The 24,052-nt window shown below is 37.3% G+C and overlaps 1 protein-coding gene and 1 long non-coding RNA gene across 2 annotated transcripts in view; one reads left to right on the top strand and one right to left on the bottom strand.

Annotated features, from left to right (window-relative positions):
- The first annotated feature begins 408 nt into the window (after positions 1-408).
- LOC113072808 (tyrosine-protein kinase yes-like) overlaps positions 409-24,052 on the top strand; it is a 31,249-nt gene continuing 7,605 nt past the window's right edge. The window contains 8 exon segments of the mRNA XM_026245784.1: positions 409-943; positions 15,635-15,925; positions 18,389-18,488; positions 18,933-19,031; positions 20,032-20,135; positions 20,233-20,382; positions 22,004-22,159; positions 23,194-23,373. Of these exon segments, the coding sequence (XP_026101569.1) occupies positions 15,643-15,925; positions 18,389-18,488; positions 18,933-19,031; positions 20,032-20,135; positions 20,233-20,382; positions 22,004-22,159; positions 23,194-23,373 (1,072 nt within the window). The 5' untranslated portion in view covers positions 409-943; positions 15,635-15,642.
- On the bottom strand, positions 6,205-9,805 carry LOC113072809 (uncharacterized). Its single transcript, XR_003280340.1, has 6 exons — positions 9,484-9,805; positions 8,539-8,589; positions 8,080-8,320; positions 7,779-7,937; positions 7,545-7,637; positions 6,205-7,151 (listed from the first exon to the last, which is right to left on the bottom strand). It is a non-coding gene; the product is annotated as an uncharacterized LOC113072809 (long non-coding RNA).

The raw sequence follows: 24,052 nt of genomic DNA on the forward strand, positions 1-24,052 counted from the left end.
TAGAAAACGATGTGGCACCAAGATGGGTTTCTATGAAGGGGGGCCTTGGGTTTGCTATAGCCCCAGGGCCTATGTGTTCTTAACCTGGGCCTGAGTATCTATATTGAGCAAATTATGTTACTTCTTGGGTGTTATATATTTCAAGATATGGTTCTTTCTATACTAGACAATTGATTACCAAGCATATATATTTTGATTTGTGATTAAAATGTTTTGAAACATCACTGCAATGTTTCCGTGAAATGTGCCCAGGATGTAGGCCCACTATTAATAAAATGATGTTAGAAAGCTGCAGTGATTTAAGTCCACAGGCAGATGGCGCAATAAGACTGATCTAAACACCGTACACTACGAGCAGTCTAGTATTATTACTTATGTTCGCATAATACAAAGGCTACCTGCAGTATTATTATGCTTAAAACATCACCGGACCATGGTCTTTCCTCTACTTCCCAACTGAGAAACTGTGATTTCTTTCCGTTCACCATTCCCTGCGGCGGCCATATTGTTGGATGCGTTGCTGCAAGTTAAACAAATTCAGAGCGGAGGGAGGAGGAACATCTGCGGGAGTCCATCCACTATTCCCAGAGCTGTTTTTGTCATGTAGCATAGCCACACAATCTCTACCGGTTCCGGTTTAAAGGTTTTTGTTTGCTAGGATTGGTCACTGTTACTCTTTTCGTTTTACTGCAACAAAAGAACAAAACCAAGTAACGTGACTGGATTAATAATATATATGACGGATTTCCCCTCTGTCGGGCACAGCATTTATTTATCACGTCTCGTGAGGTGTTACATGGCAAAGGAATGGGACAGATTGTGATTTTCAAGTTGGACACAACAATAGCACTTTGAGTGCAACACTGAAACATCTAAGGTTACTGTCGAAGAAGCGGTCGGAAGGCGTATGTAACCTCAAGAAAAAAGAACCGATTCGGCAAAGGTAAGAAAACCGATTCGGTTCCTTTGTAAAAGTGTAATCAAATGGCCTAGTATCCTCTCGCCTTTGGTTTTGTGTGAAACGAGTGTGTGATTGTGCTTGAAAACAACTGTGGGCGTTTAGTTCTGTGTTTTCTCCTAACCTGAATAACAAATCTCTGCGGCAGAGGCGTTCTTGTACCAAAACTAGTTGTTTTTCTCGAAAGAAGTTTTGAAGCCGTCTGACTAACGTTAACGTTACCGTGTTCACTTCGACAGAGACCGAGAATGAAACGTGGCTCCTCAAAGTTCCCACCTGAACCGTAGATTTCCGAGGAAACGCTGAAACGTCCCGTTCGCAATTATTGGGACGTTATTGTGAACCCCCAGTATTTTGAAACTCGTGTACACTCGCATTTCTGTCTGTTTTTGAGGATTTTGTAGACGAATTTCCACAATGCAGGCCTGTAGTTTACATACACGCCACAGGGAACACGGGGCGATCCATACTTTGGACCAGTGTGTGAACGTCCTGCTTTGATATAGTGCAATTCATTATCAGTAAACTATGTAACTTTCCGCCATTAAGTCTTCATACAACTTCAGATTTTAATGACGTTTGAAAGGGACTCGTGATCAGTTGTGCAATCTTATCAATAGACCTCTTCTCCAGTGTGTTGTTGTTCTTGCAGTCAACCATCCACTCCGATTTGTAGGTACCAACAACATCCGGGCATTTCACACAATTTTCGGTTGTTTACATTGAATAATTAATGAAAGGATGACATAACAAATCCGAGTTCGCGCGTGCACAAGCGCCTAATTAATCTCTCTTCAGTAATCCTTCTGTGAGCACAACCTCTGCCTCATGCTGACTTGACTCCGAGTAAAGGGAAGGATGCCATCTTCTGCTCTGATCTGTTTCCTTTTGATCCTGTTTTCTGTATACTACATGATACTAGCACTCATGCAGGTCATGGCCCTTTTGGGGGTTGTTGGTCTTCAACCATGTAAATGGCAAGGACCCCCAAATATGAAATGAAGATATCAGACTCTTTACAATGACCCCAATCATTCCAAGATTGCAAAACCCATTTTGATACCACAGCAAAACTTGAAAATTATACTTCTATATAATAGTAATGCAGTAATTAAAAAGACAAATATAGCAAAATGGGCCTCTTCAGAAGTTCTCTCTGTATATAATTTTATAAGAATAAAATCATATCACACTTTTATTTAACTTTATTTTACATTAATATTTTTGAAAGTGTTTTATGTTCACTGAGATTATTTTAATAAAGTAAACAAGTAATATAGTTAAATATTTATACAACTTTAAACAGGTATATTATATTGTAATATATTGTTTTATAATGCAGTATTTCAAAATGTAGGCTGTTTCTTGTGAAGCAAAAGCTGAATTTCAGCAGTCATTACTCCAGTCTTCAGTGTCACATTATTCTTTAGAAATCATTCTAATATTTTATACTCAAGATCAACAAGAATGATTGACAACCCTGACATAAATTACAGTAAAGATTCTGTTGAATTTTTCACCTGAAACCAGAAAATCCCTGGTTTAACCAATATGCCACAAAGATGATTTGCTTGTTGGTTTTATTTTGTAGTTTCCCACTCTCAGTTCAGGAACTGTGTATGTCCCTTTATGACCCTTTACACCCACATTTATCACTGGGAAGACCATGAAAATATTATAAAATAAGGGATTTTAGCCTGCAAGACAGTACAGAGAATGACAGTGATGCAATTTATGTGCTATTGTTAACTAAAATGCAGAGCAAGATGTTATTTTGACAGGAATAAAAGTAGTATTACCTAGACAACAAATACATTGGTTGGATCTCTGTCTATGCCAAAGATGTATCCATGTATATTCATGATTCTGGCAAGGGTAGAAGGGGGTTGACTTTGGTGGTTATGGGTCTATACATCCCTCATGTCCATCTTTTTTCTGTCCTCCCTCACCCTTTGCTCCAGCCTTTGACAGGCACAGCAGGTGGCTTTTGTGGTATGAATGGACTGGGAAGGAAGTTTGTCCCCCTCCTTGCTTGGCTCTGATTGGCAGCAGCAGCAGAATGCCATGGTGATTAGGCCATTCCGCAGTGCTGCGAGTCTGCCAGAGCGACTACAGTGTTACACTTAATGTTCAGCAGTCAGCTCAGCCAAGCTCTGTATTTACTAACACAGCGTTTTCACTGAAAACCAGAACGTATTACCTTAGGATGAGGATTTGAGTCGAGATTCGGAGATAGTTTGGGGGCAAAGAAGTAGCTGATTTTTTTTTTTAATGCAAAAAAAAAGTGCAGGTTTAACATTTAAATTTATGACTATTTCCTGGTTGTATTGTAATGTTTGTGCATGCGGTGGGTGGACATGGAATATAACAGAACCGTACAAGATCAGACTTGTATCATTGGTTATGTAACTTCAGTGCTGGGACGGTCCGCTTTGAATGAGGAGATTTCACTCAGGTGGGCAGATCCACCCACCTGCCTGCTTTCTACCTCCCCATTTCCTTGTTGGTTTGTTTGGTTGGTTTGATTATAATGATGAAGGTGATATATCCGTTTGTTAGTTAGTTCACACAAATATTTCTAGTTGGGATAGTTCACTAAAACGGGCATCATTTTCTCGCCCTCATGTTGTTTCAAAACTGCATGACTGTCTTATTTCCTCTTAACATACATTTTTTTATTTTTTTTATCAGGACATCTCTGTTATCTAATTGCAATTGAATAAGTAATGAAAAAGATTTTGAAGGAGCTGGATACACAGTTGAATTCCATGTGGAAAAACCAGACACATGCATGAATTCTTCTTATCACATTCTCCTCTTTTTTTATATCTGTCACAGTTTTAATCTGTTCTGCCTTTGCGGTTTTACATAGACCAGGGGTGGCAAACTTCGGTCCTGGAGAGCCGCAGCCCTGCAGAGTTCTGCTCCTTCCCTAATTAAAACTCACCTGCCTGTAGCTCTCTAGTAACCCTTCAGACCTTGATAAGCTTGTTCAGGTGCGTTTGATATGGGTTGAAGCAAACCTCTGCAGGGCTGCGGCTCTCCGGGACTGATGTTCGCCACCCCTGACATAGACCATGCATTTAACATGTTTCAGCATGGCATCTTGCTCTATTAATCTGTTATCAATTTCTTAAATAACCAAACTTCAACCACTTAAAGGGTTAGCTTAAAAAAAAATAAAGACTGAATCATTGATGTCACATGAATAATTGTAATGATGTTCTTTCTGAGCCTTGAATGTGGTAGTTGTTTTGCTGTCTATCCGGGGTCAGAAAGCTCTCAGATTTCATAAAAAAATATTTTTATTTGTGCTCTGAAAATTAATGAAGGTCTTATGGGTTTGGAACGACATAAGGGTGAGAGACAGAATTTTCATCCCTTTAAGGGTAAATCCCTTGGAAGTCCCTGAAGTGACATTGGAGTGATCAAAAATATTCCAATATTCCAAAAAAAGATTTGATTCCTTCATCCTAATTTTCTTTCCTTGCATCCTTCTCTTCCATCCTAAGGATGATGGAGCTAAAACGCAAGGAAAGGAAAAAAGAATGCACAAATAAGAAATTAAATACACCAAGTTTACTTTTTTGGGTGAAGTAGTAAGTTTAGATAGTGGTAGTAGTAGTAGTAGTAGTAATCATGCTTCAGGTGATGCAATATGAAATCCCAGTCATTGTTAATGCAGTGATCAAGACCTGGGACACGTACCTGCAGACATCGAAGTAAGCATACATTCAAAAATCACGCATGGATCTCTGCAGAGCTGTAGATTTTCTGTCCTTAATCCTTTTGATCTGACTAGTGCTGGCATGAGACCCTGTGTTTCATGTCATGTGGCATTCTGATGCTCTGAGTGTTTAATCAGGTCTGTGTGCAAATGTGTCTGACCATCACTAACCGTGTCACTGTTCAGCCTCCATGAGCGAGGACCCACTGCCCTCTCAGCTCACTCTCTCCAGTCTTGCACTCACTGAAGCAGAGGGATTGATGTTTTTAACAGAACACTTTTCATGGCTCTCATCAGCACTGAGGGGATAATGATACGTCTCATAATTAGAGAGTTTATTCATATCACTGACTTTGATTAGAATGTGGGTCAAATGATTTGTGTGCAGCATGACTTACAGCGCGGAAAGGAAGTGTCATTAAATTACGTCACTGATAAAGAGGGAAAGGCATGAATAATTTTAGTCCCAAAGCTGCTTTTGTATGCAACCATTAAAAAGTTTGGGGTCATTTAAATGTGTTTCTATTTTACAGTCTGATTGGCTGATGAATGTTTTAAGATGTGCAGTTACCAATGACACTGAAAAAGCAAATAAATGTATTAAACAATAAGATTAAAAAAACAACAACTAATTACTGTGTTTTGGAATTGCAACTGAGGCATTGGATGAGATCAGAAATTGGTCCTACACACAAAAACAATGTCTTTAGGTGCTTACCAAGATTGTGTTTAATATTTGTAAAATATGATGACATTTTACATAAATTACATTTTATTTGAAGATAATTTATTTTCAAACTTTTTTTTCCTGTGATGGCAAAGCTTAATTTTCAGCATTACTCCAGTTTACGGTGTCTTCATATTTTTGTGGAAACTGTGATCAATTTTTTATTAGGGTTGTTGAACACTGAAAAGAACAGCATTTATATCAAATAGAAAACATTATCAATTTCTTTACTGACAATTTTGATTAATTTAATGCATTCGTGCTAAATGAAAGCATTTCTGATTATTTATAAAAATAAAAAAAAATTCCTCTATGTACACTGTAAAATGTAATTAGTTGACCTTACTTAAAAAAGTATGCAAACTCATTGCCTCAAAAAAATTAAGCAAAGTAAGCTCAAGATAAGTGAGTTAGAAAAGCTTGTTTATTTTAAGTGTGCAGTACTAAATCAAGTAGTACCACTAATACGTTTTTTTTATGTTCATGTAACTTAATAGACATGATTTGTGTTAACTTAATTTTTTCATTTTGTGTGGATTGCTTGATATAAATTTAACCCCACTTAGAATTACTAAATACCTACAACTTAACATTTTTAGTTCTGCGCACTCTTTTTTTCAAGTTCACTTAAATTAAAGAAACCAATTTCCTTGAATGGGTCCTTGTTGCAGCTGCCCAGGTTTGGGTCCAACCTGTGGCCTTTTTTCTCTCTTTATCTATTTTTGCTGTTACTATCTGATAAAGGCAAACACACCACAAACATATACTTTAAAAGAACACTCAATGGGTTGATTCAGCTCCATTACAACATTTATTCAATGCACATTCAAGTACAAACAGCAGTTAAACAACAAAGTTGTTGTTTGATTTAACTGTAGAAAATAAAGGAAAAATATAAAAAATAAAACCACATTTCTGTGAGCTAATAAGAGTCTCCCAATATTAAACAGGTAAAAACCTGACAACTACAGGACTTCAGTGCATGGAAAAATCAGTGCATTTCTGATCAAAGCTGTAAGTACAACAAATGCTTTTGTTTCTCAAATTGAACAGTCCAAAGATTAAACCACCACAAAGAAAAAAAATCAGTCCTTGGGGTTTGTATTTGTACTACATTAAAACTATTAAAAGTTTTCCAAAAACACAAATGTAAACAGGACAACCTTGCTAGGTTATTTTCTGACATTATCATCTAATAACAACTAACAACACTTTGCAAACAGCTCTATTTCCACCATTAGCATACCTGCATAACATGGTACAGACTTCAATGTAATTTTTCTTTTCTTTTTTAAAATGAGATCGTAAATTAGCGTGAACAGTTGCATGAAAGCATCAAACTTTCTCTGATAACAGGAGAACATTAATGGCTGCAAAGCTTACAAAGTGCTATCTGACAGCTCTTTACTGTTCTAACCCAGAAGACTGTTCTTCAGAGTTAACAGTTTTGATGGGAGTTTTTTCTTTCCCAGTCCAAGCATCACAGTCTGAATGAAGTTGAGTGTATTTGCCATGCATTTTGGGTAATCCAAATGCAATACATATGTAAGTCCAAACAACAGACAAACTGCCTGAGGCAAGTTTTTAATATGATCCATGACAATACCTCCCTCCAGAATGATGGCAGTGGAGATGGGCTGGAGGTCCACTGAGCTTTGACCCTCATGAGGACTATCTTCACTGACAACTGTCAGCACACCAACAGTGATGCATTCTAGGGCCACGTCTCTCGTTGTATCCTACAAAGAAACACATTCTTCAGCATTGCAATTTATGCTATTCTAAAACATTTATTTTTAGTGTTGTAATGTTATCAGAGAATATGGCTTTAAATATGTTTTCACACTGGATTGTTACAATAAAGCAAACAAAAACTTTTCAACCTAGACTCCAACTCCTTAGATTTTAAATTTATGAATGTGTATAATGTTTATGTGGAAAATTTTATTTTTATTTACTGGCTGTTTACATATCTCTCAGATTAGTTGTAGAGGTATTGCTATACAAAATACATCAGTCACTGTACAAAATGTATATTGTATATCGAGCGGATAGAATTACATATTCTATGTCAACACAGGTATAGTTTTATATTCATGCAGACAAACTTTTTCTTATGTGCAAGTACTTACAGAGCAGGTCTTGTAGAATTCACTGGATTCATCACAGAGTAAAATGGGAATGCCTTTGAGGACAACAGAGTGAAGTACTGTCACGTCTGGTGTCTAATGATACACAGAGAGAGAATAGACCAGTTAACAGAGTAATTTGCAAGACACAAGCAGACAGGAAATAAAATAGGTTGGTCTGAATCGGCTCATTTGATGAACTATCATACAGATCAAAAGCAAAATGAACCTACTTACCTTACAGCTTATGTGCTGAATCAGCTCCCTGAGTTTCTGACCAACAGTTCCCTTCTTTGTTTTGAAGAGTTTGATGAAACGTGGCGTGTACTGGTCCAGAGCCTCAAAAAAGTCTCCCTCAAGATTCTTACTGGCGATTCAATTAAACTCAGCAAACACCTGAAGTAGAGAGAGGGGTGGGTAGGGATGGAGAGGTGGCAGAGGTATTAACATTCCAACAAGTGTTTGGATTTCTAGCCACACACCTTGAATTTATTTTTGATTTGCATTATTTTATTGGTTGAGAATCAAAATAGCTTACCTGTCTCTCTGTGAAGAGTGCTGGCCATCGTTCAACCATTTTCAACCAGGATTGCTACATCCTCACATCCAGCTTTTCGAAACTTTGTGCGATAATTGGCCATCTTAAATTTAAGGCTGTTTATCCAGCCATACCATTTGTGTGGTCCAGGCTCAGCGAGGCAGGGGTATTTTCTGATCAGTGCTTGTGCAACACTGCTGAAGTCATCATCTTAATGGGCTATAAGTCGAACCCACAGTATCTATAGAGACAGTCCAGAAATACTAATTACATCAAATATTTGAAATTCAAAATATGCACAAAATATTCTGTATGATGAAATATACTATAATGATGAATTAATTTTAGCACACAAGAATGATTTAATTTGATTTACTTTTGTTATAATCCAACTGCTCTGATGTAAGCATAACTTTTACTTTATCATGCAATAATAATACAGTTATTATTTTAAAATACCTTTTACTGCTGGGACTACCTATGTGTGGATTGATCACCATCTGCTTGAGCCTGGAAGGGGACAATAAAAAAAAAAAAAAATACAACATTTTAACACAACCATAGCTCACCACAACTCAAATACAAGTACATGTGAAAACTATAACATAAGCCTATAACCCACAATGACAGTTCCCAGTATTAAAATGTACATATGTACAAGATGACCTTAAAGAATAATGTAAGCCACTGAGTATGCCAGCAAATACATTCATAACAGGCTATGATAAACGGAGTGTAAAAATATTTTCAGACAGGGAGACACTCTACTCCTCTGTACCGAGTCTGATCTAGGTACTACACATGGTAACCATGGAAACGGCACAGCTACGAATATCGACTAGTGTTAAGTGCTGAGTGTTAAATAAAATAACATTAAGTTAACGTAGTTGACTGTCGTGATATCCCCAATCATATGTCGAAACACAGTGGTAATCCTGTCTTTGATAAAGACAAGACTGTTATTAACTTTACAGCCTATCTTAAAATAAAATGATAAATCCAGACTTGTTCTGATATTCTGCCTGAGTTTATAAACAACAGTTATAAAGCTCAGTAAACTCACAAACCGCCGGGATCAGTTTGTCATCATGCTAGTCAGATGGGCGCGGGCGCGGGCACGTTCGCATGACGAGCACGCCCGCGACCGTTACACTAAAGTTTTTCCTCAATTTGAAAGTGACTAGTCTTTAAAGTTACCTATTTTCAACACAGAGGAAGTTTTGGATTGAAAAAATAATGAAGTATTGACCAAGTTTCATCAAAATATAGCCACGTTATGTCCATGTTAGTTAGCTAGCTTTAACCGACATTACTACACACACATCAGTACTAGCAAGCACACACTGACGCTGATTTAACGTACAGAAACAAAACGGTCTGCAAAAGGTTAAAATATTTACTCACCAAATGAGTGTGCCAAGCACAAGAATCGCTGTTATGATGAAGATAAACAAAAGCGCCGTTGAAGCGATGTTTAGGTCCAGCTCCACTTGGTCAGTTGCAGGCACGATGTGACATGTCTGCAAAATTACGAATCCCGCCACGCCAAGACCCGCCCTACGAAGCAGCTTGATTGGTTGGGGTTAGGCAATTCACCTGGATTGGTTAAGGTTGGTCAGGGGATATGACCTGTACAAATCAGGTACGTAAGCGCCTGGCCAATAGTAGCTATTGAAGGGCGGGGCCATAGTGGTGAACAAATATCGCCGTCTAGCGTAGAGAGGACTGATCTGCGCATTCCCACAGATCATAAACTTACTTTTTCTAAATTAATCTAACTCAAGTAAACTGAGCTGGTAAGATTTTTCAACCTCAAAGTACAAGTAACTTACTAAAAGCAAGTGTAAATAGCAGGTTGATAAAAACTGATTAAAGTCAAATTAATATTTTTAATTAAATAGCATGTTTGCATTTACAGTGTATTCCCTCAACCCTGACAGGCCCAGCTGGATCAAATGGTGTATGACGGAAAGCTTCAGGAACCTTTTGTAATCCAACCTAACTGAATTCGATTTAAGTTTGATTTCAATTCCTGTTAGCCTGGTGGAGTTCATTATGTTCTAGTTTATTGATCAGTCTGCCTAGTCACATGTTTCAGCAGCTATTTATATTGCTGTAATCATGAAGGCCATTTGATATTCCTTTTAATATATCTTGGCCACTTGTTCGGTTGTTCAGCTGTTCAGTTCTTATAGCTCAAGTGGCCAACCTGCTAATCAGTTTGGGTTTATTTACACTGCCTAGCAGATGTGTGACCTATAACAACTGGGCATGGTCATTGATATTTATGACCCTTTGCCTGACCTCATATACTGCCTTAAAAGGTCTTTGTAATGGATAACTATAAAGGCTAAACGCTGAAGTGCTGCTGCTTTTCAGTGGTAGAGAGAGCAAAGCATTAGACCTATGAAAAGTGATGTCATTGAGGTTCAAGAAATTTAACCTATCAGAAGTGAAGAGAGCCTTACTTAGGTTGCTAGAATGTAATGTTGAAGTTTCTATTTTGCCCTCTTGCTCCATTTAGCATTTATCTGTCTATCTATCTGTCAGTCAGTCTCAAATTTCACAAAGCATTTACTGTTAAATTGTGAAATTTAATTATTACATTTATTAAATTTTTTTTATTTATATTTATTATTTTACAGCCCCCACACATTTTTTAATCTTAGTTTTATTATTTTTTTTTTTTTCAGAATCACTGGTTGCAGAGTTTTTTTTTTTTTTTCATTGTTTCCCTCATTCAGGCAATCTATAGCCTTGTGATTTCACACACCCAAGTGTCCCTCAATAAACCCAGGATTTCCTTGTTAGCGCTATGTGTTGTGCACAACTTGAAGGAACAGTTTTGAAAGTGTGGATTTGAGAATTGGAGGGCTGCTAACTAGAGATGCTCGACCATGTGCCTTTCCAGAGGAAAATGTCAATAAAAAGGTAAAGCCCTGTTTACGGCTGGTATTAAGATTCATTTTGGTCAATCACATCACAAGTAGAAGCGGAAGACACATTCCTATTTACAACTTGTTTAAATGTGTCACCTTTGTCAACTTTTAGCGACCCGTTTTCTGATCTTTCAATCTGTTATTACAAAATAAGCTTTCTCTTAAACACTTGTTGTCCCAAGCCTGATGCTGAGCAAGTTTTAGTGACTTCATTTGTTCAGTTAATAGTTTAGAGTGTATGAACAAGCTTGCACTGCTTTCAGACAAGCTGTGTGAGTGAAACCGTACATGGATGTACAGTGCAGTGTTCATCCGAGCGTAGAGAAGAGGGTCCATCCGTCCGTGTCACTGATGTGTACACACTGTCAGTGCTCTTTCAACTCTCTATAGGCACAGACCTCCCATTGTTTGCCAATAATCCTCACATCTGCGAACTACTTTCTGTCTCAGTCTTTTCTCTTCCAATCCAAGTCTCTCTTTCCCCCATTTGCTGACATACGCTCTCTTGTCAATCTCTGTTGCTCACGCTGCTTTTCAAAGAACCACGCTACCCCAAACAAGTACTTGTAGTGTGCTTTTACAATATGATCATCTTTAAAAGTACATCAGGTGAGAACTGAGCCATTGATTATGAAAAATCGTATTTAATTGTAAGCTGGTGGGACAAAAATTGGATACATGCCAAAATATCAAATCTGTGGATTACTTAGATTTTGCAGTGTAAGGCCCGATCCCTCTGTGTGTCTCTCTTTACAATGAGTGAGTTTTCTTAAAAAACAACAATTTTGTCCTCTCATTGCTGCAAAATACAATGTAGCAATTCAGTGTTTAAACTTTTATTAATAAAAGTCGCAGGTGCTGCGTTAAGTTTCTTTGCTCCTGGATGTGTTAAGCTGGGCGATCTCTGATACAGCGTGTGTGTCAGTAAGCAGTGCATTCATTAAAAAAACTAATTAAAGGCTCTAATGCACAGCAGTTAGTGAGCTAGATGACGTATGATATATATATATATATATATATATATATATATATATATATATATATATATATAGGATTGGTATCAAAATTGGGAATTGAAAATTTGCTGGCATTTGGCTACTAAAGTTTTGATCTCATGACAACCCTACTCTCAGCCACTCCATTAGTTCTGTGTGCTTGTCACACACTGAGCACTAAGCAGCTCTCTTACAAAGCTTAGATTGTACTCGGATGCCACATGCTTGCTTCTCCATTATTAGTCTGAATCCAACAACATTGACATTTTACACTGTGTCCACATTTAGAGCAAATGACCCCGAGTGATGCTACAAAACTAAATCGCTCCTGTCACGCTCCACAGATCTGTGTCCACTGCAGGCATGTGACGTCACTATTGAAATGTATAATGGGAGCAATGGAGTTGTGCTGGCATCATGTCGCCTGCTCTCAGTGTAGGTCGGATGTAAACGATTCTTAGATTTGAAGATTTTAGCAGAGGTCAAGGTTGAATTGATTGAAGCTCATTTGTCAGGGGTATATAAATGTTCTCCTCATTGAAAGGATGCCTCAGTCCCCTCAGGCCCAGTTTTTGAAATCACATTATGGGTATTAGAAGCAAATGATGTAGTGCTGAGCTTTATATGACTCCATCAGAGGTCAGATCTTTCTCCAGTTACTTCCTGTCCACCGATTCTCAGAGCTGGGATTGATGAAAGCCCATGCTGGTGTGTTTACAAGCATCCGTCATGGGCTAATCCTGTCCTGAGGAGATGACACCTTTCTAGAGGTTTCCTCACTGGGTCAAGGGGGCGGATGCAGCTCACGTGTAGGGACATGTTCGGCCCGCTTCAAGCACTCAAGCTCACACTCAAGCACTCCAGTTCAAACACTCTTCACTGCTCTGTTTGTCTTGAATCAGCTTTCACCCAATCCTCCTGGTGTGTGTTCACGGTGTGTGTGTGTGTCTCTGCACTTGGATGGGTTAAATGCAGAGCACAAAAGTATGGGTCAACATACTTGGCCACACATCTCTTCACTTCCCTTCAAAAGAAAACTGCTCATGAAGTGACTCTAGAGCAGTTCTTGAGATTATGTCTATGTACTTATGTACTGAGGCGGCAGACGCTGAAAACGCCATTCATTCATGCAGAACATGCAGGATTTATATTTAAATAGTCTTTTTGTGGCTTAATATTCACAGACATTTGTTCATATCGTGTTTTGATTCATGTGTACTGACCTACTATTGATTTATTCACCCAAAATTGGCAAATTCCATGCCATTCTGCTTTATAAAGTAACTTAATTCCACGATTCCCTCTGTTTTTTTTTTTCTGCATTGTGGATATCATAGGGCCCTACATATACCTTTGATCATTAACCTTGTAGCCTCCAGTAGGTTGTTCTTTAAAGTCATCGTTCAAAATGAAAAACTCCCCTATGGAGGAAATGAATGTGATTTTTACTTCCAAACCGACTGTTGCACTATTCTTGTCTGTCATCGTCTGTTTCTCCCAGCTATCGGTGTTCTCTGTGCGGTGGCCCTGCTGTGTCCTGTAACGCTCCTCTTAGGGCCACCTGTTCCTTCAAGGCCACGCTTGCGTTTCTCATTCCCCTGCACATGTGTGCCTCCGTCATGCCGAGTGCAGCCCAGACAAAGAGGCCTGGCAGAAACACAAGCAGGGACGGGGCATCTGGAGATTATACTGTCATCTCTCTGGAGCTCTGCCTGCCAGGGTAAAGCCCTCCAATCACATTGACCCACACGGAGCAGTCAACACGTCCTGACAGTTTTGTGTGGGTTGTTGGGGATGTGGATTGGTGTCCCAGCGCTGCTCAAAAGACGCCTGTGTGATTAACTCTGACATGTGCATTGCTGCGGAATGACGGCAAATCTGTTGAAAGCAGTTTTGATCTGGCTAGTAACAGGAAACAGATGCTTGTATGAGGTCTGATTTCAGGTTTCCTTCATTGTGAAAATACATTTCCTTGTTTGACATGAATTTCTTAAGCCCTCTCTTATTTTGTATTATGTAATGTCAATTAAAATGTGAAGAACAAGTGAACAACTGTGAGATTTTGCAGCCTCCACCACAAAGTTGTCCAAGCTATGTTATTATTATTGCTTGGGTTTATACTTGGGGGTTTAATGATTAAAGGGTTAGTATGATTTTCCTCTGCTGAATGAAAAAAATATATATATTTTGAAGGATATAAAATATAGAGAGTATGATTACAGCAGAAACTTTTCATAATTTGCCATTTTTATAAAATAAAAAAAAGTTTGTTTATTTTAAATGTACACCGCACACATTGGGGAGCAGTACATTTTATTTTATAAATTTTTTTCTTAAGAAATTAATACTCTTATTCATCCAGGACCCATTAAATTTTTTGCTGAAAATATTTTTCAAACTAGGGCTGCAACTAAAGATTATTTTGATAAGTGATTAATTTGTCTAATATTTCTTCAACTAATCAGTCCTAAATGTAATTGTTTTATAATAAAATAATAATAATAATTTCTTTAAAATTCTTGTAATTTCACATGCTTTTCTCCAAACAGTTTACAGTTTGAAGGCTATTAAAACAAGTCTAGTTAATGAATCTATACATTATCTGCAAAAAAGGGTTAAATATAAACATTCTGAAACAAAACAAAAAATCTGCTTGCTTAATTTCGCTAAATTAAAATAAAAACAGACTAAATGTTAACTGTTCAAGCATAGTAACCCATTACATTAGTGATATTAATAGTATACATAATTGCATTATGTCCATTAACTCCCTTTAAGTGCCTTTACTATTACTGCTCTCATAAAAATCCAATTACTTGTGTTGCATCTAGTTGCATGTAGAATTTTAAACCAATGTTTACAAGAAAAATGTGATCAAAATGTTTAAAGTCAGTACTATTGCAGTGCTATTCTCTTGTGTGCCGTCTGTTTGATGCACATACAGTACATGTGACAGCGTTCATTTAGTGACGTTGTTTCATGATTATCCTGCAAGCAAAATGGAAAAACAATCTGTAACTTTGTCATTTACAGATAAAGATACAAATGTGAAAAGCAAGTTACATGCTCAGGAAAACCCCTCTGCTATATGATATATGGATTTTGCCAAGAAATGCATTATTTAATACTGTGAAGTGACATGACCTGCAAAGGTTATCTGTGCAAAGAATTCAGATGCATGCTAATCAAATTTGTTAACAGTATTGATCATTTTCATTATTGATTGATTATATAATTAATTTTATTGATAGTTGTTGCAGCTCTATTTCAAATAAATGCATCTCTTATCATAGAATTGTAAAAAAAAACAAAAAAAAAAACAAAAAAAAAGAACACAGTTGAACAAAAAATGTAAGTAGCGACTTTCAACATTGATAATATGAAACGTTTCTTGATAATGTTAACAATGTGGAAATGCGTCATCACATCGCTGTCTATGAAAAGGGTCCATTGTGTCAAAGAGTGAAAGAGCCTCTCTCAGGGAATCTCAGTAGTCTGATGTGACACGTCTTACATTTATTTTTATTGTAGCCATAAATGGTTGCAATCGCTATATTGCTATAGCATTCATTTTACAAAAATGGCATGAGAGCTGGTAAATACTTTATCATCTCTCCACAGGCTTGACTATGGGCTGTGTCAAGAGTAAAGAGGACAAGGGTCCGACGCAAAAGTACCGCCCAGATCCCACCAGTCCCACCCCTGGGTCACACATGGGGCTCTACGGACCAGACCCCACTCAGATGGGTCAGTCACCTGCCCTGAAAGGCCCCACCAACAACTACAACAGCCGCACACCTGGACTCACCCCGTTTGGTGGCTCCTCCTCTGTCATCACACCCTTCGGTGGAGCCGCCTCCTCTTCCTTCTCCACTGTTGCTGTTAGCAACCCCTTCCCCGGTGCCGTCACAGGTGAGTGGATGAGTGATAAGAGCTCTGCCTGTACCTCTTTGTCTAAGCAAACAAGAATTCCTAAGAAACCGTATCAGATGTCTGATACCAGATCTGGCCTCATGGATCTTGACATTCCCCCATTCCAGGTTTTGTGTGCTCTATACAAAATATGTGAATGATATTTATTAATTCCCTGTTATAAATTGTGTATATATAGGGTCATCATGAGGATAAAGTTTGTGTTTGGGGTTCTGTTTTGCGTAAGCAAGCACTTTTTGGGAAAGATAAGGTTCATTGTAGCCAGATGTTATGTAAATGAGACCACTAAAACAATACATCCAGTATGTTTCATTAAATTAGAATTAGAAACGGCAGTTGTAGTAGACCTAAACAAATGCGATTTATTCCTTCAGGCAGTGCTGTGAAGAGATCTCTTGATATCAAGTCTGTCTCTCCATGACTCCAAGAGGCTGGGTATAAATGCGATATGTGTCTACAGCAGAAAAGCCAAATAATTAGATCTTTGTGTACTCTGAACGGCACAGTTTTTATTCAGTAGGGTTATAAATAGCTTAATTATCACATCGTGTCTTGTCACAGGGCAAGAGCTGTTCACGAATCAGCTTTTTCAGGCAATATTTGATCTGATAGCCTTTGCTTAAATGCTAAATCCAATGTAACATTGTCCGCAGGTCAAACATCCCAAAGCGATTATCGGCCGATAGTGATCGGTAGCCGATCAATCGGAGCACCCCTAGTAATAACAATAAATGATGCATAATTGCAAGCAAGTAACCCTATGACGAACCATAATCTTAAACCTAACCGTATGGTTAATACATGTAGTTAATTAATATTACTCCTCAATACTTAAATGTACACTACTGATCAAAAGTTTGGGATCAGTAAGACTTGTAAGGTTTTTTTTAAAGAAGACTCTTATGCTCATCAAGGCTGCATTTATTTCTGCAAAAATACAGAAAAAAATCAGGAATCTTGTAAAATGTTATTACAATATAAAATAATGGTTTCTATTTTAATATCCTTTAAAATATAGTTTATTTCTGTAATGCAAAACTGAATTTCCATCAGCCATTACTCCAGTATAAAGTGTCACATGAGCCTCAAGAAATTATTCTAATATGCTGATTTATTATTAGACTTATCAATGTTGGCAACGGTTGTGCTGCCAAATGTTTTTTTTTTTTTTTTTTTTTTTTACTGCAATATTGTTTCAGGATTCTTTGTTGAATAAAAAGTTAAAAAGAAAAGCATTAAATCAAAATATAAATCTATGCTGCCATTTCTTAACAATTTAACACATCCTTGCTGAATATTTTTGTTTATTTCTTAAAAAAAAGAAAGAATAAAAATGTACTGACCCCAAATTTTGAACTGTTGTGTATATTGTTACAAAATATTCTTGTTTTAAATAAATTATCTTCTTTTTAATGTCTTATACATCAAAGTATCCTGAAAAAAAGTATCACAGATTCCAAAAAAAAATAAAAAATTAAGCAGCACAACAGTTTCCAGCACTGGTAATAAATCATATTAGAAGCATTTCTGAAGGATCACATTATACTAAAGACTGGAATAATGATGCTGAAAATTCAACTTTGCACCACGGGAATAAATTCGATTTAAATGTATATCAAAATAGAAAAACTTTATTTTACATCATAATAATATTTCATAATATTAACTTTTTTCCCCTGTATTTTTAATTAAATAAATGCAGCCTTGATGAGCATAAGAAACTCCTGTAAAAAAACATTAAACATTTTTATATGTATTCATATTTGCAATTACTGTGTGTTGTAGTTGCTACAGAGAAGTTTCTGCTGTTAAGAAATTGTAGTGGTAGCATTATCAACTCCTGCAGCTCTGCTATTGGAACAACCCTAATTACTCATCACCAACACATTGCCAACAGGTTCAAACCTGATCCAATTGAATAGCCAAACAGAAGAAACGCCAGCACCCGTGCACACGTCATACCTGTTCGCTTCTGGACTTGGCAGATCTGTGTGTAATCAGCGGGTCGGCCCTCTGTTCTTCGCTAATGGATAATCTGGTCTCAGGGGCCTGCTTCGGTTTAATCCAAGCTCCTTCCTTTTGTCCTCCCTCCCACTCAGAACCATCTCAGCTCTGCCTTGGTCCTAGTGGGCCATCCATAAACCATGCTGGTGAAAATCCCATTGTTGATGTAGTGAAGCCAAAGAGCGAGCCGGCTAATGATAACTGACTACAGATAGGACCGAGCCGGGAACAAAAATCAATGGACACGTCATTCAGCACATCTATAAACGCTTAACTAAACTCTATTATGTGGCTGAAATAGCATCTAATGCGGCAATTTCAAAGAAAAAATCAAGTTACTTAGGAGCAGCTAACTAGCTATTAGCGTACTATTATCGTATTGCTTGTTTGAGCCTGTGATTTGCGTCTTTACACAACCCGAATTGATTTTTCTTGCAGGCGGTGTAACTTTCTTTGTGGCCTTATATGATTATGAAGCCAGGACATCAGATGACCTCTCCTTCAAGAAAGGCGATAGATTTCAGATCATCAACAACACGTGAGTCCCTCAGCTTTTGCTCGTATGGTCATATCCAACCCCGGGGCAGCATATTTTGAGTGTATATAAATGAATTTGAAAGACAATCCAGCTACAGGAATTAAATTTGGCAGGATTTATAAAAATAAAAAAATAAAAAAAATTAATCCATCATTGTATTCCAAGTTCATCGAGGACTAAATCTGTCTGGGTTAATGTGTTTCCATAATGGGCCATCTGTTCATCCACCTGCTAGGTTTAGCTTTCAGTAAACGCTCACTGTTAAAAAAAATCTCTCTCTCTAATGACCCTGACGTTTTAATCATACACTTCAAATTCCTTCACTTCCCTGCATTTTAACTTTGTTGATAACACGGGCTGCAGGCGCTTGTTGCTGACTTGTTTTCAGTTTCTGGTGAAGGACGTGAACCTGATAACTGGCTTGTCTTTTGCTTCGGCCCACAGAGAGGGAGACTGGTGGGAGGCTCGTTCCATCAACACGGGGCAGAAGGGCTACATTCCCAGCAATTATGTGGCCCCTGCAGACTCCATCCAAGCGGAAGAGTAAGTAACTCCTCTCCTCCTGTGCTCGTCCAATCATCTCATCCCTTCACACCGTAATTAAGAGAGCGTGATAGCCAGTCACACATACGCCAGGAGCACTGGTGCTGACAAACACACCAACAAAAGACTCTCTCTTTTTAAATACAAACTTTGTCTGTCTTCTTTCAGTGTAATTCCCTCTCACACTTATTACTCTTGCTCTTTTCCTCCCTTTTTTCTCTGTTATACTATTTTGTGCATGCATTTACTTTTAGTTTTTGCTGTTTCATTCTGTAAATTTATTAATCTGTATTAATTTTAGTATTTAATCACCATATTCATTCATGATATATATATATATATATATATATATATATATATATATATATATATATATATATATATATATATATATATATATATATATATATATATATATATCTGTGTGTGTTTGTATATATTATTGTATATATTTCCTATTTAAAAATGTAACTTTCTTTTCATGAAAACAATCTTGAAAAAAATAACAGCTTCCACAAACATATTAAGCTAAACAACTGTTGTCAACTTTGATGATTAAAAAATATTTATTGAGCAGCACATCTGTATATTAGAATGATTTCTGAAGATCATGTGACACTGAATACTGCAGTAATGACTGGGGAAAATTCAGCTTTGTCATCACATGAATAAATTACATTTTAAAATACATTACAATTGTACATATATCTTTAATAAACTTATATTTACTAATCTAATATTACTTATAACATTATTTTATAATATTTCATAATATGAGCCTACTGCTATTATTCCTTATTTTGGAATTCCTTATTTACAAAAATTTGAATGGTAGCGTTTTGTTTTTTAATGCTTTTTTAGGATGTTGCTTTTATTCTATTTTTTAATACTTTTTTTTGGCTATTATAATATCATTTTTATAATTAGTTTAGAGCCCAGAAACGTAACGAGACATATTATATATCTCAAGTGTTTATTTTCATTTATTGTTATCTCACAGATGGTACTTTGGGAAAATGGGTCGTAAAGATGCTGAGCGACTGCTTCTGGTTCCCGGAAACCAGCGGGGCACTTTTTTGGTCCGAGAAAGTGAGACCACTAAAGGTAAACGAATCGCTGTCCTTCTTAAGAAGTCCATCTCACAGCGCTGGTGCTCAAAAACGAACCATCCATCATCCATTCCCTCCTCTCCTCCTGGCAGGGGCTTACTCTCTCTCAATACGGGACTGGGATGAGATGAAGGGAGACAACGTGAAACACTACAAAATCCGAAAGCTTGACAACGGAGGCTATTACATCACCACAAGAGCTCAGTTTGACACTCTACAGAAACTGGTGAAGCATTACACAGGTTAGCACATTCACTTCAAACAATGTTGTTTCTTGTTTCTCCTTTTAGTTCAAATGGACAGAAGCCTTGAATACCAGTCCTGTGGAGATGGCAGGGTGTTGATTTGAAGCTTAGGGGTCTCACTGTGACTAGTGCTAACAGGTGCCTGACATCTGCTGTGAGAATGTGTCCCTGTTCACTCAGACGGTCAGTTAATCTTGGCCTAGATTCACAGGAGAACGCCTGAGAGTGCTTTTGACATCGACTCGTCTTTGATCTTATGAGACGTTACGAGAGCGTCCTGCCACAGAACTGTTGTTGTAGTTGACGCCAGTCTCCACAAAGAAAAACCATCAGATTCACCTAATTGTGTTTTTTGACAAGCTGTCAACCCAATGTTATGTTTACCTCAGCAGTTAAACTCTCAAAAGCAGGATTACTTGATGTAAACTACATGGCAAAAAATATGTAGACACCCTTCTAATCAAAGGGTTTGGCTTTTCAGCTATACTCATTGCTAGCAGGTCCATAAAATCAATTATACAGCCACACAATCTCCTTAGACAAACATGTACAGTAAAACAAGGAGTAACTGTTCTGTTCCTGCTTAAAGCACCATGTAAAAAGATATATATATATATATATATATATATATATATATATATATATATATATATATATAATCTCTATCTACAGTCTATATAATATATAGATTGGTTTTATTCTTTAAATTATAAAAAAAGTAAAAGTATAAATGGTAATAGTTTTATACTAAAACTAAAATCAAAACAATGGAAAAACCCTTAAGATAATATGTAGAAAAAAAACAAGCTTTTTCTTTAAGCACGCAGAATAACATATGTGGACTTGGAACGATAAATTGCCGTTTTAAACGATTACATTATTTGTGATAGAAGACTTTTATTACATTAAAAGTGTCTTAACTCTCATTTTTGAACAGTTTAATGCATCCTTGATTAATAAAATAAAAATATAATTTTAAATTAAATTTAAATTATACATTTTTATAATTTTGAAATTAAATGTTTAAATTCCCACTGATTGGTGGATTTAATTGTTTTCTGTGAGGCATGTCATGCAACCTGTCACAGACCCGAGAGCCAGTGAAAGTAAGAGATTCATCTTATCTGAAGAATGTCAAGGTTTAATGAAAGGCCATCAGTCCTTGTCTGGCTCTCTCTGTGTGACCTGCTTCGTAAAGATTTGAATCATTTGGTTGAAAGACAGTGATTAATGTGGTTTGAAGAGGGATGAATTAATGACTTTTGCCGTCACCCACGTTTTTTTTTTTATGGTCCCCCATGAATTTTGTGAAAATATCACACACCTCGTTTAATAAGAACTACATCTGTTCATTTTACTCAGTACTTTTCTCACTCACTACACTATAGTAATTTTTGAAATGATATTTGTTTGAGTTACAGTTATTAACACAGGACATTGTGACTTGATCTAGATGGGATTGAGGCTCCATTGTTCATTTGACTGAGTGTCTGTTGTCTGCATATGGGTGTTACAGATCTAATTTACCTGATATCCTCAGGGAAAACTAGTCCCATCCTCATGGCTTTATGACCATAATATTATTCTAATGTATGTGTGTTTGTGTGTGTGTGTGTAGAGCATGCAGATGGGCTGTGCTACAGACTGACCACAGTGTGTCCGACGGTGAAGCCCCAGACTCAGGGTCTGGCTAAAGACGCATGGGAAATCCCACGAGAGTCACTGCGTCTAGAGCTCAAGTTGGGTCAGGGCTGCTTCGGAGAGGTCTGGATGGGTAAGACAAACACTTAAACTCATTCCCCAAAGCACCTGGCACACTTAAGCCCACAGCTAACATCTAGTCAAAAATGCTTCAGTTGATAATGTATGGCTGAATTCATGGTTACTTAACCAAAATTATACTAGATTTTACCCAACTCTCCTGTGCTGTTAACTTTATTTATATCTGTTGTTTTCGCACATGCACCACAGTACTTAAGTGTTTACATACCAGAGAGAGATGTGAAAGTGGGCTATTTAGATCCTTCGTCTTTCATCACTGCTCTTGAAGATTGTCATACCACAAGCTTCAGCATGCCACTTCACAGAAAACAATGTTGCCAATTTGTTTCAACAAGCATAATAGGTTCCACATAACTAATTTGTCATCGTCTGCTGGCAATCTGTGTCATTGCCGTTTAAAAGGGTTTTTTTACAAAACGGCCTGTCCTGGACTGGCAAAGCAACATTCTTTACTTGTTTTGTAAGATTTCTTAAAGGGATAAGTTCCCAAAAAATGATAATATCATGACTAAATATGATAAAATACCCTCAGGCCATCTAGAATGTAGATGTCTGATTATTCCTCGAAACAGGTCTGGAGAAAATGAGCATTACGTCACTTACTCACCAATGGATCCACTACAGTGAATGGGTGCCATCAGAATGATAATACAGCTGATAATAGTGTCACAATAATCACAAAGCTTGTTTAATTTAAACTTCACTTCTACTCTGATATTTTTCAAATACTTTTACTGTGGATGTTTATGGCTTACCTTCGTACATTTTCGGTCAATTTTAATAAAAGCGAACACTTCAGTTCTGCTTTTTCTGAATTAGTACCTGGGTTGCACACAATGTTTTTGGTGTAGTTGGTGGAAATTGTCTAGTTTAAAAATTGTCGGAACATTCAGCCCTGTTTCAACAAATGTTTCTGAAGATAAAGTCTGAATCCTGGGAAGGTTTTCAAATTCTTATTTGTGGAAAAACTCTTATCAATGCTTGCTTTTTGCACTCATTTTGTTTGTTCTTTCATTTTTCCCCTAGGTACATGGAATGGTACGACCAAAGTAGCTATAAAGACACTGAAGCCGGGCACCATGTCTCCCGAAGCCTTCCTGCAGGAGGCCCAGATCATGAAGAAACTTCGGCATGACAAGCTGGTGCCCCTGTATGCTGTTGTGTCCGAGGAGCCAATTTACATTGTCACTGAGTACATGGGCAAAGGTATCGTGCACTCTTGTCTTGTTCCTTACTTCTTCTGTGTATATTTATAAGCTCAGACAGTGTGTGTGTGTGTGAGAGAGATATTACAATTCGGGCTGAAACGATTCCTAGAGTAACTCGATTACAAAAAATGATCGAGGCAAATTCCTCTGCCTCGAAGCCTCTTTTAATGTATTTTAAATCTCACGTCAGGTTCTTTCGCAATGATTTATTTAATGTGTAAAACGCGGAGGGAATCGCGCAATCCAGTCATAAAAACGGAATTTACAGTTTAACACGGAATGGCACGTAATTTGCCAAATTTTGAATTAATTAATCAGAAATAGTTCATTGCGCTTGCATCAAATCACGATATGGACTAATATCTGTAAATATTAAGCCGGAACAATCTGTTTAAATATGAATCCTGCATGTTCTGTTTGTCTCTGTTAATGAATGGAGCAGGAGCGCAACTTCCTTTATCACACACGAAAGCACGCGTGACGCTCCGGTGATTTCAGCGTCTGCTGTCCAACTAAATAAAGACGTGAACACATGAACAACATCTGTAGAACTGCTCTTACAATCACTTCTTGAGCATTTGACCATTTGATTTGAGTAAAACTAGCGTCACATCACATAAACAGAACTATAAAGGTACGTCAACCTGTCAAAATAAAAGTCCGGTTAAAGACTATTG

The sequence above is a fragment of the Carassius auratus genome, unplaced genomic scaffold (genome assembly GCF_003368295.1).
Source record: "Carassius auratus strain Wakin unplaced genomic scaffold, ASM336829v1 scaf_tig00010637, whole genome shotgun sequence".
Lineage (NCBI taxonomy): Eukaryota > Metazoa > Chordata > Actinopteri > Cypriniformes > Cyprinidae > Carassius > Carassius auratus.